At 41.2% G+C, this 15,079-nt stretch overlaps 1 protein-coding gene across 9 annotated transcripts in view; it reads left to right on the forward strand.

The window, feature by feature from the left end:
* Positions 1-15,079, forward strand: part of LOC100380667 (cytoplasmic dynein 1 intermediate chain 1) — a 127,127-nt gene that overhangs the window by 1,236 nt on the left and 110,812 nt on the right. Inside the window, exons 1-7 of one of the 9 annotated variants that reach the window (XM_014142836.1) lie at positions 73-360; positions 1,211-1,332; positions 2,196-2,310; positions 8,500-8,647; positions 9,230-9,235; positions 9,917-9,967; positions 14,710-14,769. In XM_014142836.1, coding sequence (XP_013998311.1) covers positions 1,225-1,332; positions 2,196-2,310; positions 8,500-8,647; positions 9,230-9,235; positions 9,917-9,967; positions 14,710-14,769 — 488 coding nt within the window. In that variant the 5' untranslated portion in view covers positions 73-360; positions 1,211-1,224. Of the gene's footprint in view, positions 1-72; positions 361-1,210; positions 1,333-2,195; positions 2,311-8,499; positions 8,648-9,229; positions 9,236-9,916; positions 9,968-14,709; positions 14,770-15,079 lie in introns of those variants that run through there. The other 8 variants (XM_014142839.1, XM_014142837.2, XM_014142840.1 and 5 more) reach the window with 8 other exon arrangements.

A 15,079-nucleotide genomic window follows, 5' to 3' on the forward strand; every position in this document is an offset into this window, starting at 1 on the left:
GTACACTTCTCTAAATGGCCTGTAGATGACGACATTGTAACAGCTAAAGTTAATTTAAAGCGGCACATTGCACCGATAGGTGGAATTTCCTCCTCTCTTCCTGAAGGATGCTGCATCATGCACATGTTTTATCTTTTATTTAGGTCATCTGGCGCGAATATGCTTGATTTTAGCCACTGACAGTAATATCATCTGAACTGAAACGACCTCTTTTCACCATACATCCGACGTTTGTTGGTTAAATATCATTAGAGGATAAATAATGTGGTGATTTGCCGGGGGTGTAGCAGGCGCGTGATACAGCATCTTTCTTTGCAAGTGACACATCATCATCAGCATCCATAGGGAAAGAGAGATCAGGTATGACAAGTCTTTACGAGGAAATATAATGATTTATTGCATACATTTGTAACATGTGTGTCATTTGTGCTCGTGTAATTGCTATTTTGCTGGGTGTTTCTCTGTATGGCTTTGGATCGTGGGAAGAAGAGGCGCATTGAAAAATGACGTAACGTTAATTGCTAATAATACCCAATTTATCATTACCTATATGTGGTGTGTTAAAGGGGAAAACGCAATTTTCTCCACTCCTAATGGGTACAGTAGTGGCATCTTATGCATCTTATGCATTGTCAATTTGGTACCAACTGCGTCTGTTCATTTGAATTGTATTGTTTTGTGTGTATTTCAATAAAGTGTTTCTTTATTTTATCCTCCACTTTTGTTCATTACCTATTTATTCGGCTGTATTCCCTCCTGTCTGCTTAGCCAAGCAGGATTCTCAATAATGCTATTTACATCACACAACTGTACTACAATAAGTACATTGCATGCAGTTGGAAGTGTTTCAGATCCAAACCTGGCAGTTGTGGGAGTATCAACTTGATACAATGCCTTCCTTATGGTGTCATTGTCCTTTTACTACAATTCAATATTCAGATTTTAAGTGTTACCAAATTAGCCAACCTTTGCCCTTGCATTGGTGATGCCTTCAAGTGAAGTATGATTATTTGGTATTGACCCTACCACAATACATTGATAGGGAGATGCAGGTAGATGATGGACTTATTTATCCCCTGAATTGTTATGGATGATGTATCATGTTACAGGCCAAACAGGAAGGAACTTAATGACCCAGGGCCACACCCAGTAGCAGTTCTCTAGTGTTGAAGGTACATTGCATCCTTGTGTGACATTTCTTCTTTCCCAGCTCAATAGGAAACAATGGCGGACAAAAGTGACATAAAAGCCGAGCTAGAGCGCAAAAAGCAGCGCCTAGCTCAGATCAGGGAGGAGAAGAAGAGGAAGGAGGAGGAAAGGAAAAAGAAAGAGGTAAGGTGGGATAAAAATGAGTAGACACACTCTGTCGTGCTCATCCCTGTCTGTCCGACTTGAGCTGAGCCATAGACATCATGCTAATATCCTATTACAAAGCTAATATACTACGTGTGTGTATGTGTGTGTATGTATACCTGCTGAGATGGCAGGTAGCCTAGTGGTTAGAGCATTGGACTAGTAACCGAAAGGTTGCAAGATCAAATCCCCAAGCTGACAAGGTACATAGCTGCTGTTCTGCCCCTGAACAAGGCAGTTAACCCACTGTTCCTAGGCTGTCATTGTAAATAAGAATTTATCCTTAACTGTCAAATAAAAATATACACCACCTGCTCTTTCAATAACAGACTGACCAGGTGAATCCAGGTAAAAGCTATGAACCCTTTTTGATGTCACTTGTTAAATCCACTTCAATCAGTGTAGATGAAGGGGAGGAGACAGGTTCAATAATGATTTTTAAGCCTTGAGACAATTAAGACATGGATTGTGTATGTGTGCCATTCAGAGGGTGAATGAGCAAGACAATAGATTTAAGTGCCTTTGAACGGGGTATGGTAGTATGTGCCAGGTGCACCGGTTTGTGTCAAGATCTGCAATGCTGATGGGGTTTTCACGCTCAGCAGTTTCTCGTTTGTATCAGGAATGGTCCACCACCCAAAGGACATCCAGCCAACTTGACACAAATGTGGGAACCATTGGAGTCAACATGGGCCAGCATCCCTGTGGAACGCTTTCCACACCTTGTAGAGTCCATGCCCCGATGAATTGAGGCTGTTCTGAGGGCAAAAAGGGTGTGTGTAACTCAATATTAGGAAGGTGTTCCTAATGTTTGGTATACTCAAGAGTATGTGTGTGTACAGACAGAGACGCAGCAGAAGGCTGAAGCTGCCCCAGTGGACTCCGACTTGGACCGGAAGCGCAGAGAGACTGAGGCCCTTCTACAGAGCATCGGCATCTCCCCAGAACCCCCACTAGGTACACAGACACACAAACTGCACAACTCATTAGTTAAGGATGAGCTCCTCAAACAAAGCTATAGTTAGCGTTTCTGTGGGGCAGAAACCATAGAAATAAGAATGAAAAGAAAGGGCATCTCCATTCAAGTCAATGATGGCATAACAGGTAGACTGGCAGCCATTTTGAGTGTACCCATGCCAGGAAGTAAAATCAAGAAGTTTACCCTTCAATCTGTGCTGTGATTTGTTGAGTCAACTCAACTGAAATTACAAAAAATACATTCCATTTCATGAGCCACATCAGTTAGCATCATTTTAATGAACATTCTACATTACCATGGCAATCCAGCATCAGTTGATGCAGTATAACATTCCAAAAATGATTGGAAATGTTATACTGTGGAAATGATTGCGTCACAATACCAGGCAGCCATTGCGAGTGTATCTATGAATTTACGAGTCAATTACCAGCGTTACAGCTTCCAAGTCTGTTCTGTTCATTCTTATTTCTATGGCAGAAACCATCATCATATAAACTCAGCAAAAAAATAAATGTCCCTTTTTCAGGACCCTGTCTTTCAAAGATAATTCATAATAATCAAAATAACTTCACAGATCTTCATTGTAAAGAGTTTCCCATGCCTGGTCAATGAACCATAAACAATGAATGAACATGCACCTGTGGAACAGTCGTTAAGACACTAACATCTTACAGACAGTAGGCAATTAAGTTCACCGTTATGAAAGGACACTTAAGACACTAAAGAGGCCTTTCTGCTGACTCTGAAAAACAGCAAAAGAAAGATGCCCCTGGTCCCTGCTCGTCTGCGTGAACGTGCCTTAGGCATGCTGCAAGGAGGCATAAGGACTGCAGATGTGGCCAGGGCAATAAATTGCAATGTCCGTACTGTGAGACGCCTAAGACAGCGCTACAGGGAGACAGGACGGACAGCTGATCGTCCTCACAGTGGCAGACCACGTGTAACAACACCTGCACAGGATCGGTACATCCGAACATCACACCTGAGGGACAGGTACAGGATGGCAACAACAACTGCCTGAGTTACACCAGGAACGCACAATCCCTCCATCAGACTGTCCGCAATAGGCTGAGAGAGGCTGTACTGAGGGCTTGTAGACCTGTTGTAAGGCAGGTCCTCACCAGACATCACCGACAACAACGTCGCCTTTGGGCACAAACCCACCGTCGCTGGACCAGACAGGACTGGCAAAAGGGGCTCTTCACTGACGAGTCGCGGTTTTGTCTCACCAGGGGTGATGGTCGGATTCGCGTTTAACGTCGAAGGGATGAGCGTTACACCGAGGCCTGTACTCTGGTGCGGGATCGATTTGTAGGTGGAGGGTCCGTCATGGTCTAGGACGGTGTGTCACAGCATCATCGAACTGAGCTTGTTGTCATTGCAGGCAATCTCAACACTGTGCGTTACAGGGAAGACATCCTCCTCCCTCATGTGGTACCCTTCCTGCAGGCTCATCCTGACATGACCCTCCAGCAATGCCACCATCCATACTGCTCGTTCTGTGCGTGATTTCCTGCAAGACAGGAATGTCAGTGTTCTTCCTTAGCCAGCAAAGAGCCCGGATCTCAATCCCATTGAGCACGTCTGGGACCTGTTGGATCGGAGGGTGAAGGCTAGGGCAATTCCCCCCGGAAATGTCGGGGAACTTGCAGGTGCCTTGGTGGAAGAGTGAGGTAACATCTCACAGCAAGAACTGGCAAATCTGGTGCAGTCCATGAGGAGGAGATGCATTGCAGGACTTATTGCAGCTGATGGCCATGCCAGATACTGACTGTTACTTTTGATTTTGACCCCCCCCTTTGTTCAGGGACACATTATTCGATTTCGGTTAGTCACATGTCTGTGGAACTTGTTCAGTTTATGTCTCAGTTGTTGAATCTTGTTATGTTCATACAAATATTTACACATGTTAAGTTTGCTGAAAATAAACACAGTTGACAGTGAGAGGACCTTTCTTTTTTTGCTGAGATTATATGGTGAGCTGTAATGGAACAAACATACACTACCGTTCAAAAGTTTGGGGTCACATAGAAATGTCCTTGTTTTTGAAAGAAAAGCACATTTTTTATCCATTAAAATAACATCAAATTGATCAGAAATACAGTGTAGACATTGGTAATGTTATAAATGATTATTGTAGCTGGAAACAGCTGATTTTTTAAGGGAATATCTACATAGGCGTACAGAGGCCTATTAACAGCAACCATCAGTCCTGTGTTCCAATGGCATGTTGTGTTAGCTAATCCAGGTTTATCATTTTAAAAGGCTAATTGATCATTAGAAAACCCTTTTGCAATTATGTTATCACAGCTGAAAACTGTTGTCTGATTAAAGAAGCAATAAAACTGGCCTTCTTTAGACTAGTTGAGTATCTGGAGAATCAGCATTTGTGGGTTTGATTACAGGCTCAAAATGGCCAGAACCAAAGACCTTTCTTCTGAAACTCGTCTGTATATTCTTGTTCTGAGAAATGAAGGCTATTCCATGCGAGAAATTGCCAAGAAACTGAAGATCTCGTACAGCGCTGTGTACTGCTCCCTTCACGAACAGCGCAAACTGGCTATAACCAGAATATAAAGAGGAGTGGGAGGCCCCGGTGCACAACTGAGCAAGAGGACAAGTACATTAGAGTGTCTAGTTTGAGAAACATACACCTCACAAGTCCTCAACTGGCAGCTTCATTAAATAGTACCCGCAAAACACCAGTCTCAACATCAACAGTGAAGAGGCTACTCCGGAATCTGGCCTTCTAGGCAGAGTTGCAAAGAAAAGGCCATATCTCAGACTAGCCAATAAAAATAAAAGATTAAGATGGGCAAAAGAACAGACACTGGACAGAGGAAGATTGGAAAAAAGTGTTATGGACAGACGAATTGTACGTTTTAGGTGTTTGGATCACAAAGAAGGACATCCGTGAGATGCAGAAAAATTTAAAAGATGCTGGAGGAGTGCTCTGTCAAGCATGGTGGAGGTATTGTGATGGTCTGGGGGTGCTTTAGTGGTGCTAAAGTGAGAGATTTGTACAGGGTAAAAGGGATCTTGAAGAAGGAAGGCTATCACTCAATTTTGCAACGCCATGCCATACCCTGTGGACGGCACTTAATTGGAGCCAATTTCCTCCTACAACAGGACAATGACCCAAAGCACAGCTACAAACTATGCAATAACTATTTAGGGAAGAAGCAGTCAGCTGGTATTCTGTCTATAATGGAGTGGCCAGCACAGTCACCGGATCTCAACCCTATTGAGCTGTTGTGGGAGCAGCTTGACCGTATGGTAGGTAAGAGGTGCCCATCAAGCCAATCCAACTTGTGGGAGGTGCTTCAGGAATCATGGGGTGAAATCTCTTCAGATTACCTCAAGAAATTGACAACTAGAATGCCAAAGGTCTGCAAGGCTGTAATTGCTGCAAATGGAGGATTCTTTGACGAAAGCAAAGTTTGAAGGACACAATTATTATTTCAATTAAAAATCATTATTTATAACCTCGTCAACGTCTTGACAATACAGTGCCTTGCAAAAGTATTCATCCCCCTTGGCGTTTTTCCTATTTTGTTACATTACAACCTGTAATTTAAATAGATTTTTATTTGGATTTTATGTCATGGACATACACAAAATAGTCCAAATTGGTGAATTGAAATGAAAAAAATGACTTGTTTCAAAATATTCTGAAATAAATAAATAAAGGAAAAGTGGTACATAATTAGTTAAATAAAGTCCACCTGTGTGCAATCTAAGTATCACAGGATCTCAGTATATATATATATACTGAGATCATGTGACACCTGCAACACCACTAAGCAAGGGGCACCACCACCATGAATACCAAGGAGCTCTCCAAGCAGATCAGGGACAAAGTTCTGAAGAAGTACAGATCAGGGATGGATTAGAAAAAAATATCCGAAGCTTTGAACATCCCACAGAGCACCACTAAATCCATTATTAAAAAATGGAAAGAATATGGCACCACAACAAACCTGCCAAGAGAGGGCCGCCCATCAAAACTCACAGACCAGGCAAGGAGGGCATTAATCAGAGAGGCAACAAAGAGACCAAAGATAACCCTGAAGGAGCTGCAAAGCTCCACAGTGGAGATTGGGGTATCTGTCCATAGATCACTTTAAGCAGAGCTGGGCTTTACGGAAGAGTGGCCAGAAAAAAGCCATTGCTTAAAGAAAAAAAAAAGCAAACACATTTGGGGTTCGCCAAAGAGCATGTGGGAGACTCCCCAAACATATGGAAGAAGGTACTTTGGTCAGATGAGACTAAAATGTAGCTTTTTGGCCATCAAGGAAAATGCTATGTCTGGCGCAAACCCAACACCTCTCATCCCCCCGAGAACACCATCCCCACAGTGAAGCATGGTGGTGGCAGCATCATGCTGTGGGGATGTTTTTCATTGGCAGGGACTTTGAAACTGGTCAGAATTGAAGGAATGATGGATGGCGCTAAATAAAGGGAAATTCTTTAGGGAAACCTGTTTCAGTTTTCCAGAGATTTGAGACTGGGACGGAGGTTCACCTTCCAGCAGGACAATGACCCTAAGCATACTGCTAAAGCAACACTTGGTTTAAGGGGAAATATTTAAATGTCTTGGAATGGCCTAGTCAAAGCCCCGACCTCAATCCAATTGAGAATCTGTGGTATGACTTAAAGATTGCTCTACATCAGCGGAACCCATCCAACTTGAAGGAGCTGGAGCAGTTTTGCCTAGAAGAATGAGCAAAAATCCCAGTGGTTAGATGTGCCAAGCTTATTGAGACATAGCCCAAGAGTCGTGCAGCTGTAATTGCTGCAAATGGTGGCTCTACAAAGTATTGACTTTGGGAGGGTGAATAGTTATGCTCGCTCAAGTTCTCTTTTTTGTCTTATTTCTTGGTTGTTTCACAAGAAAAAATATTTTGCATCTTCAAAGTGGTATGTTGTGTAAATCAAATGATACAAACCCCCTAAAAATCCATTTTAATTCCAAGTTGTAAGGCAACAAAATAGGAAAAATGCCAAGCGGGTGAATACTTTCGCAAGCCACTGTAATTCTTATTCATTTTGCAACTTATTTCATGTATGTTTTCATGGAAACAAGGACATTTCTAAGTGACCCCAAACTTTTGAACGCTAGTGTATGTTCTGTTCTTTTATCTACATACAGTATGTGTGCTTGCTACTGTTGCAACAAGAGTGAATTTGTCGTTGTACTTTTACACATCTCAAATATCAAGTGTTTTTGTGTGTTTGTTTTTTTACACATGATCATTACTTGTTTCTCATTACTTGTTTCTCAAATACACTTTTCTATTTCCTCACAATGTCTATTGCAAAATAAATTGAAATATTTTTGAATTCACATGTGAGAAAATCTTAAAATATCATACCATTCATTTAATTTCTGTGATATTTCGCCCTCCATCATGTTATGCACATTCTCTCAAATATTATTTCTAACAATTTCATACCTTTACCATTTCATCTTAACTTTCCCATGTTGTTTGTTTTATTTTTTTCCTCTTCTGTGGTGCTACATGTATCTTGAACCTAAATGGGTTCTTTGGCTGTCCCCATAAGAGAACCCTTTGAATAACCTTTTTTGGTTCCAGGTAGAACTATTTCCACAGAGGGTTCTACATGGAACCCAAAAAGGGTTTCTCCTTTGGGGACAGCCGAATAACCCTTTTAAAATCCTTTTTTCTAAGAGTGTAGTATTTTTTGAGCCCTTTATCTATGCCCAGGAGTTTCCTCAAGACCATGATATTGAGGTGGAGTTGTTGTATGCAAATAAATGTGGAGAACATCCACATTTTCACATTGAAATGATGGGCTTAATAACAACAGTTGAAAACATACTGTATCTCACTACCCACATACTGTACGTTTAAAAAGGTATTTGTCAGTGTTCTCTAGTGGTACAATATTGTAACAACACCCTGATCGCAACATGACCTTGTGGTTGTTGTACAACAGTGGCTTTTGCAATGAAACCTTACAATGACCAATGAAAGCCATGATTGCTTTGACTTGAATGGTAAATGAGGAATCCATTTGACTTTCTGTCCCCTTTGTGTTTTCATTTGATCATTCTTTTTTATCACTCATTTGCTTTCAACCATTTCACTCTGTTTTTTCTTTCGGCCACCCTCTGTCTCTCTGGCATTGCTTGGGTTGACCAGTCCATCCGCTGCAGCCTTTAATGTTGGATACGTGTTATTTTCATTATTTAGTCCCGAACCCCATGTCCCCATCCAAATCAGTGAGTCGACACAGCACCCCCAGTGAGACGGGAAGTCAGGACTCAGCCGATGGGGCCGCAGCCGGCAGGTAGGCAGCCATCTTGTTTATGACTGTTATTATACTTTATTATAACATATGGTTGAGTTGGAGTTACTGACCCAGACTAGGACCAGGGCAAGAGCGACTGGAATATTGCTGAGATGATAATATAATGAGTATGATGCATATCATCCAATACATCAGGGATGTTCTCTGAAAGATTATCATTGACTGTTTAGATTCAGTAGTAATATACATTTGTTTTTGTTTTCAAAGCAACTTTTAGATTCTTGTTTGTAATGAAAAGCGCTATATCAGATCAATATATTATTATTACTATAGTATTCCTGTAGTATACTAGTGGCCCTTTGGCTGTGTCCCCTGGCTTAAATATGCATCATATGATGCATCAAGGCAAGTCTTTGCTCAACTAAAAGTGCTTTATCTTGACTGCTGACATGCACCATTTTGGGAGATTTTATTTGGACTAATGGTCAAACATTTGTTAGAGTAATATTCCTTTAATGGAATGGTGGTTGTAGTTAAGTGACAAAACACTAAGCATACAGTTTATCTATGCTTCTAGCTCTCTTACATATCTCTCTTTGTCTCTTTGTATGGGATCTGCAGGTATAGGTAAGGACCAATGTCAGTGAGGGTTGTTGTTGGATGTTGTGTCTTGTAGCTGTGGGTTTTGATACACTCTGTCACTGTCATTTATCTCATTCTATCATGACATAAGCACAACTAGCAAAATAACATTTAATCTCTAAACTGTGTGATGTGAATATCATTCAGACTCAGATTTGATTTGCCATATCAAAACTCGTCCCAAGTTACTTTAATTATTTGGGAAAGATAGTTCTTTAAATGGATAACTTTTCAGAGAGCATCCTTGGTGAGCCACAAAATGTCCTGTACATGCTAGAATGCTCTGTAGATATCAACTTGATGCACATAATTCAACTCTCACTTCTCTGAAGAACATAGCCTCCAGGCTATGCTCCCAGGCGTCATGCTGTGGCACTGCTGCAACCCATGTGTCATACATGCTTATGTGTCATCATACAGTAGCTGACGTTCATCTCATTCTCACAAACCAAACCAGCACTGATGACTAAATGCGACTGTGTTCTATCCGGTCCAATTGTGTGTACTGAATCAGATATCTGACACTGAGAAGGACCCCCAGAACCTCAATAGAGTACAATCCCCCTCAAGAATTGAACTCTATTGTCCCCATCAGGCATGGTGTGTTGGTCATCGTGACGGTGTCCCATGTTGAGTGTGTTCATTTATGACTGTGTCCCCTCTCAGGTCAGGGTTGTCTGGCGTTAGTAAGCATCAGGCACAGGCTCAGAGCGACAGGTAAGCATTTTCTACTCAGAGCAAGGAATGCTCAAGCCCAAGTTTTTCGGCCACAGACAGGACACACAAACAGACAGACAGACACAGTGATACAGATAGACAGTGAATGTTATGGCAGGTGTGTTTCTGTCAGGCATAAAAAGCTACAAAGGGTTGTTCTTTCCCACTTGGGTGACTGCTGCCTGACACCTGCTGTTTCCCTAAACCACTGGCTTGAAAGATTTCCACTCGCATGATTCAATAGAAGTCATTTCTCTGTGACAGATCTGACAAAACAGTCTTTTAGGGTGTCATCCCAGTTAAGACAGTCGGGACGAGTGACGCGGTTGACGCTTTACCGCGCTCTACTAGCATTGTGCATCTGTTAAAGTGGTAATGGGCATGTTCACCATTCCTGAAAGGTACAATTGAGAAGTTTAGCGGGTCAAAAATGCTAGCTACCCTGTCACAATTTGCACTTTGGGAGATGACTTTAGAGAAAGCTCCAGTTTGTTTATAAGCCACCCTGAATGATTGCCCCACAAACAAAAGCAAGCACAGCTTTATCACTAAGCATATACTGTATAAACAGAATATATTCTTAATACATGACATATGGGTGTTCTATATGTCATAGAACTGCTTTCATACAGTATACTGAATGTGATTGTGTACATGTATTGTGACTTGGGTATACAGTATGTGAAGATGCATACATTGTGTGCTGGTTCAATGTCCTGTATTGTTGGCACATATGAAATACAACATATCTGTTTGTAAAGCTATATATATGAAATATGGAAATACAATGTATCTGTTTGTAAAGCTACTGTGTATATATATATATATATATGAAAATACAGCATCTGTTTGTAAAGCTACTGTATATATTTATGAAAGATGGAAATACAACATCTGCTTGTAAAACTATATATATGAAAGATGGAAATACAACATATGTTTGTGAAGCTATATACAGTACCAGTCAAAAGTTTGGACACACCTACTCATTCAAGGGTTTTTCTTTATTTGTACCTTTTTCTACATTGTAGAATAATAGTGAAGACATCAAAACTATGAAATAACACATATGGAATCATGTAGTAACCAAAAAAACTGTTAAACTAGTCAAAATATATTTTTGATTCTTCAAAGTAGACACCCTTGCCTTGATGACAGCTTTGCACACTCTTGGCATTCTCTCAACCAGCTTCACCTGAAATGCTTTTCTGACAGTCTTGAAAAGTTACCACGTATGCTGAGCACTTGTTGGCTGCCTTTTCTTCACTCTGCGGTCCAACTCATCCCAAACCATCTCAATTTGGTTGAGGTCGGGTGATTGTGGAGGCCAGGTCATCTGATGCCGCACTCCATCACTCTCCTTCTTGGTCAAATAATCCTTACACAGCCTGGAGGTGTGTTGGGTCGTTGAAAAACAAATGATAGTCCCACTAAGCACAAACCAGATGGTATTGTGTTACGAATCCCTTTGGCCCTGCAGTCTAGGGGGGATGGAAACGAGACCCGTAACATAACTCATGCAAATTATAATAGTGAAAAGGAACAGTGAGAACAAAAACCACAGATAACTTAAGTCTACCGTCAAACACTAAGGGTTTATTGTTAAACACACGGTAAAGGGGGGCGGGAAAAGGGGCTGAGCTGGACCGAAGGAAAGAAACAATCATCCAAAAACCCCTAAGCTAGACTACCTGCTTGAATAACCGCTAGCTAAACTAACCAGTGAAATACAGTGGGTGTTCCGCCCAGTTCTAACTAGGGTATTTAGAACACGTTTACCTACGGGTAGTGTATGCCCGTGGGCGACTTGTCTTGGTACCCCCTTTTCCCACCAACAAACAAACAGGCATGCACCACAACAAAACAATACTCACAGGTACCGGACAAATGTGACATTTCGGTGCAAAACAAAAGAGAGATCAAGCTTACAAAGAGAGAGGGAGAGAGATAGTGATGGGGACACAGAGAGATTGAACGACAGAGAGAGTGCGCAACAGAGAGAGTGCGCAACAGAGAGTGAGCTCTAGAGAAAACAACTGACTGGCTTTTTAAACCAAGGGAAATGGGATGTGATAGGGTATGAGAAAAGGAGCAGGTGTCTTCTGATTAGCGACTGATTGATGACTGATTGGGGAATGATGATTGCCACCTGTGAGGGCAGAAGGAGAGAAAAGAAATACACACACAGGATACATACACAGGATACCTGTATCCGTAACATATGGCGTATCGCTGCAGAATGCTGTGGTAGCCATGCTGGTTAAGTGTGCCTTGAATTCTAAATAAATCACAGACAGTGTCACCAGCAAAGCACCCCCACACCATCACACCTCCTCCTCCATGCTTCACGGTGGGAACCATACATGCAGAGATCATCCGTTCACCTACTCTGCGTCTTACAAAGACACGGCGTATGGAACCAAAAATCTCAAATTTGGACTCATCAGATCAAAGGGCAGATTTCCACCGGTCTAATGTCCATTGCTCGTGTTTCTTGGCCCAAGCAAGTCTCTTCTTATTATTGGTGTCCTTTAGTAGTGGTTTCTTTGCAGCAATTCGACCATGAAGGCCTGGTTCACGCAGTCTCCTCTGAACAGTTGATGTTGAGATGTGTCTGTTACTTGAACTCTGTGGAGCATTTATTTAGACTGTAATTTCTGAGGCTTGTAACTCTAATGAACTTATCCTCTGCAGCAGAGCTAACTCTGGGTCTTCCTTTCCTGTGGCGGTCCTCATCAGTTTCATCATAGCGCTTGATGGTTTTTGCGACTGCACTTGAAGAAATTTTCAAAGTTCTTGAAATGTTCTGTATTGACCGACCTTCATGTCTTAAAGTAATGATGGACTGTCGTTTCTCTTTGCTTATTTGAGCTGTTCTTGCCATAATATGGACTTGGTCTGTTACCAAATAGGGCTATCTTCTGTATTACATTTACATACCACCCCTACCTTGTCACAACACAACTGATTGGCTCAAACGCATTAAGAAAGAAATTCCACAAATGAACTTTTAACAAGGCACACCTGTTAATTGAAATGCATTCCAGGTGACTACCTCATGAAGCTGTTTGAGAGAATGCCAAGAGTGTGCAAAGCTGTCATCAAGGCAAAGGGTGGCTACTTTGAAGAATATTAAATATAGAAAATATGTTGATTTGTTTAACACTTTTTTGGTTACTACATGATTCCAAATGTGTTATTTCATGGTTTTGATGTCTTCGCTATTATTCTACAATGTAGAAAATAGTAAAAATAAAGAAAAACCCTGGAATGAGTAGGTGTGTCCAAACTTTTGACTGGTAGTGAATATGAAAGATGGAAATAAAACATATCTACTTGTAAAGCTTCTGCACTGTTACACTATGTTGCACAATATTGCACTATGTTGCATTATGTTGCACTATGTTGCACTATGTTGCATTATGTTGCACTATGTTACACTATGTTACACTATGTTGCACTATGTTGCGTTATGTTGCGTTATGTTGCATTATGTTGCACTATGTTGCACTATGTTGCGTTATGTTGCGTTATGTTGCATTATGTTGCACTATGTTGCATTATGTTGCATTATGTTGCACTATGTTGCACTATGTTGCGTTATGTTGCATTATGTTGCGTTATGTTGCATTATGTTGCACTATGTTGCACTATGTTGCGTTATGTTGCGTTATGTTGCATTATGTTGCATTATGTTGCGCTATGTTGCGCTATGTTGCGCTATGTTGCGTTATGTTGCGTTATGTTGCATTATGTTGCACTATGTTGCACTATGTTGCACTATGTTGCGTTATGTTGCGTTATGTTGCGTTATGTTCCATTATGTTGCACTATGTTGCATTATGTTGCATTATGTTGCACTATGTTGCACTATGTTGCGTTATGTTGCGTTATGTTGCATTATGTTGCACTATGTTGCATTATGTTGCGTTATGTTGCATTATGTTGCATTATGTTGCACTATGTTGCACTATGTTGCGTTATGTTGCGTTATGTTGCATTATGTTGCACTATGTTGCATTATGTTGCATTATGTTGCATTTTGTCCAACATAAGAGGGATCGTTTTATATTTGTCAAACCATTTGGATTTTGAAGAACAGATAAATCATATTTCTATTATTCTATACATAGTTATTAAACCATTTTCATATTACCATGACATTTTGTTCAAATATTGTAAATTGTCCCACCATAATTTCATATTCATCAAATAGATCTTCTGATATTTTCCAAGAATCTATAACAGGGAGATAGATAGATACACATTAAAACCTAAACATTTTCCCCATTGAATTACCAAGCTGTCATGTCCCCAATAAGTGATTGTTTGTCCTGTGTGTCTCAGTGTCCTTGCATGTGTATTTGTGTCTAAAGTTATTCTGTTAGGCGTGTGTGTGTGTGTGTGTGTGTGTGTGTGTGTGTGTGTGTGTGTGTGTGTGTGTGTGTGTGTGTGTGTGTGTGTGTGTGTGCGTGTGTGTGAAGTTGTGGTTAGTTTCAATTCCGTTTCAATTCAGGCAATCAAGGAATCAATTTAAATTCGAAATCAAGAATGGAAAAATCCTAATTGAAAAGAGGATTTGGAATCTCAAGTAATCTCCTGATTCAACATAATTGAAATGAACTGAAATGTACCCCAACCCAGCTCAATATGTGTTTATCTGTGGGTTACTGCTGTGGCTCACCTCCTAACCTGGCATGTGTTTTCCCTCCCTCCATTGCGCCCCCTGCTGCCCACCCGAGGACCCTGCAGTGGGACACTGACCCCTCTGTTCTGCAGCTGCAGGATGACTCCGAGCTAGGGTACATACCGGTTCCTCTCCTCTCTTTCCTTCCCTTTTTCCTTCTCTCTATCCTTACTCCTCTTGGGGTGGTGTGTGGTTCAATCAGAGAAGGGCTGTCTGAACACCGGGGGGGGATTCAGAGATGTGAAACAAGCAGATAGAAATACCATGAATAGAGCTGACTTGAGTCCTTACTCTACATGTCAGATTGGCATGGCTGTTCTACTCAATATATTTCTATCTGAATGTTCCACAACATTATGCCCTACTGAATTAAGCCCTGATGAGGTACTGCAGACGGGAAGGACTGAATCACCATATTAAATGTC

The sequence above is a fragment of the Salmo salar genome, chromosome ssa14 (genome assembly GCF_905237065.1).
Source record: "Salmo salar chromosome ssa14, Ssal_v3.1, whole genome shotgun sequence".
In the NCBI taxonomy this organism is placed as follows: Eukaryota; Metazoa; Chordata; class Actinopteri; order Salmoniformes; family Salmonidae; genus Salmo; species Salmo salar.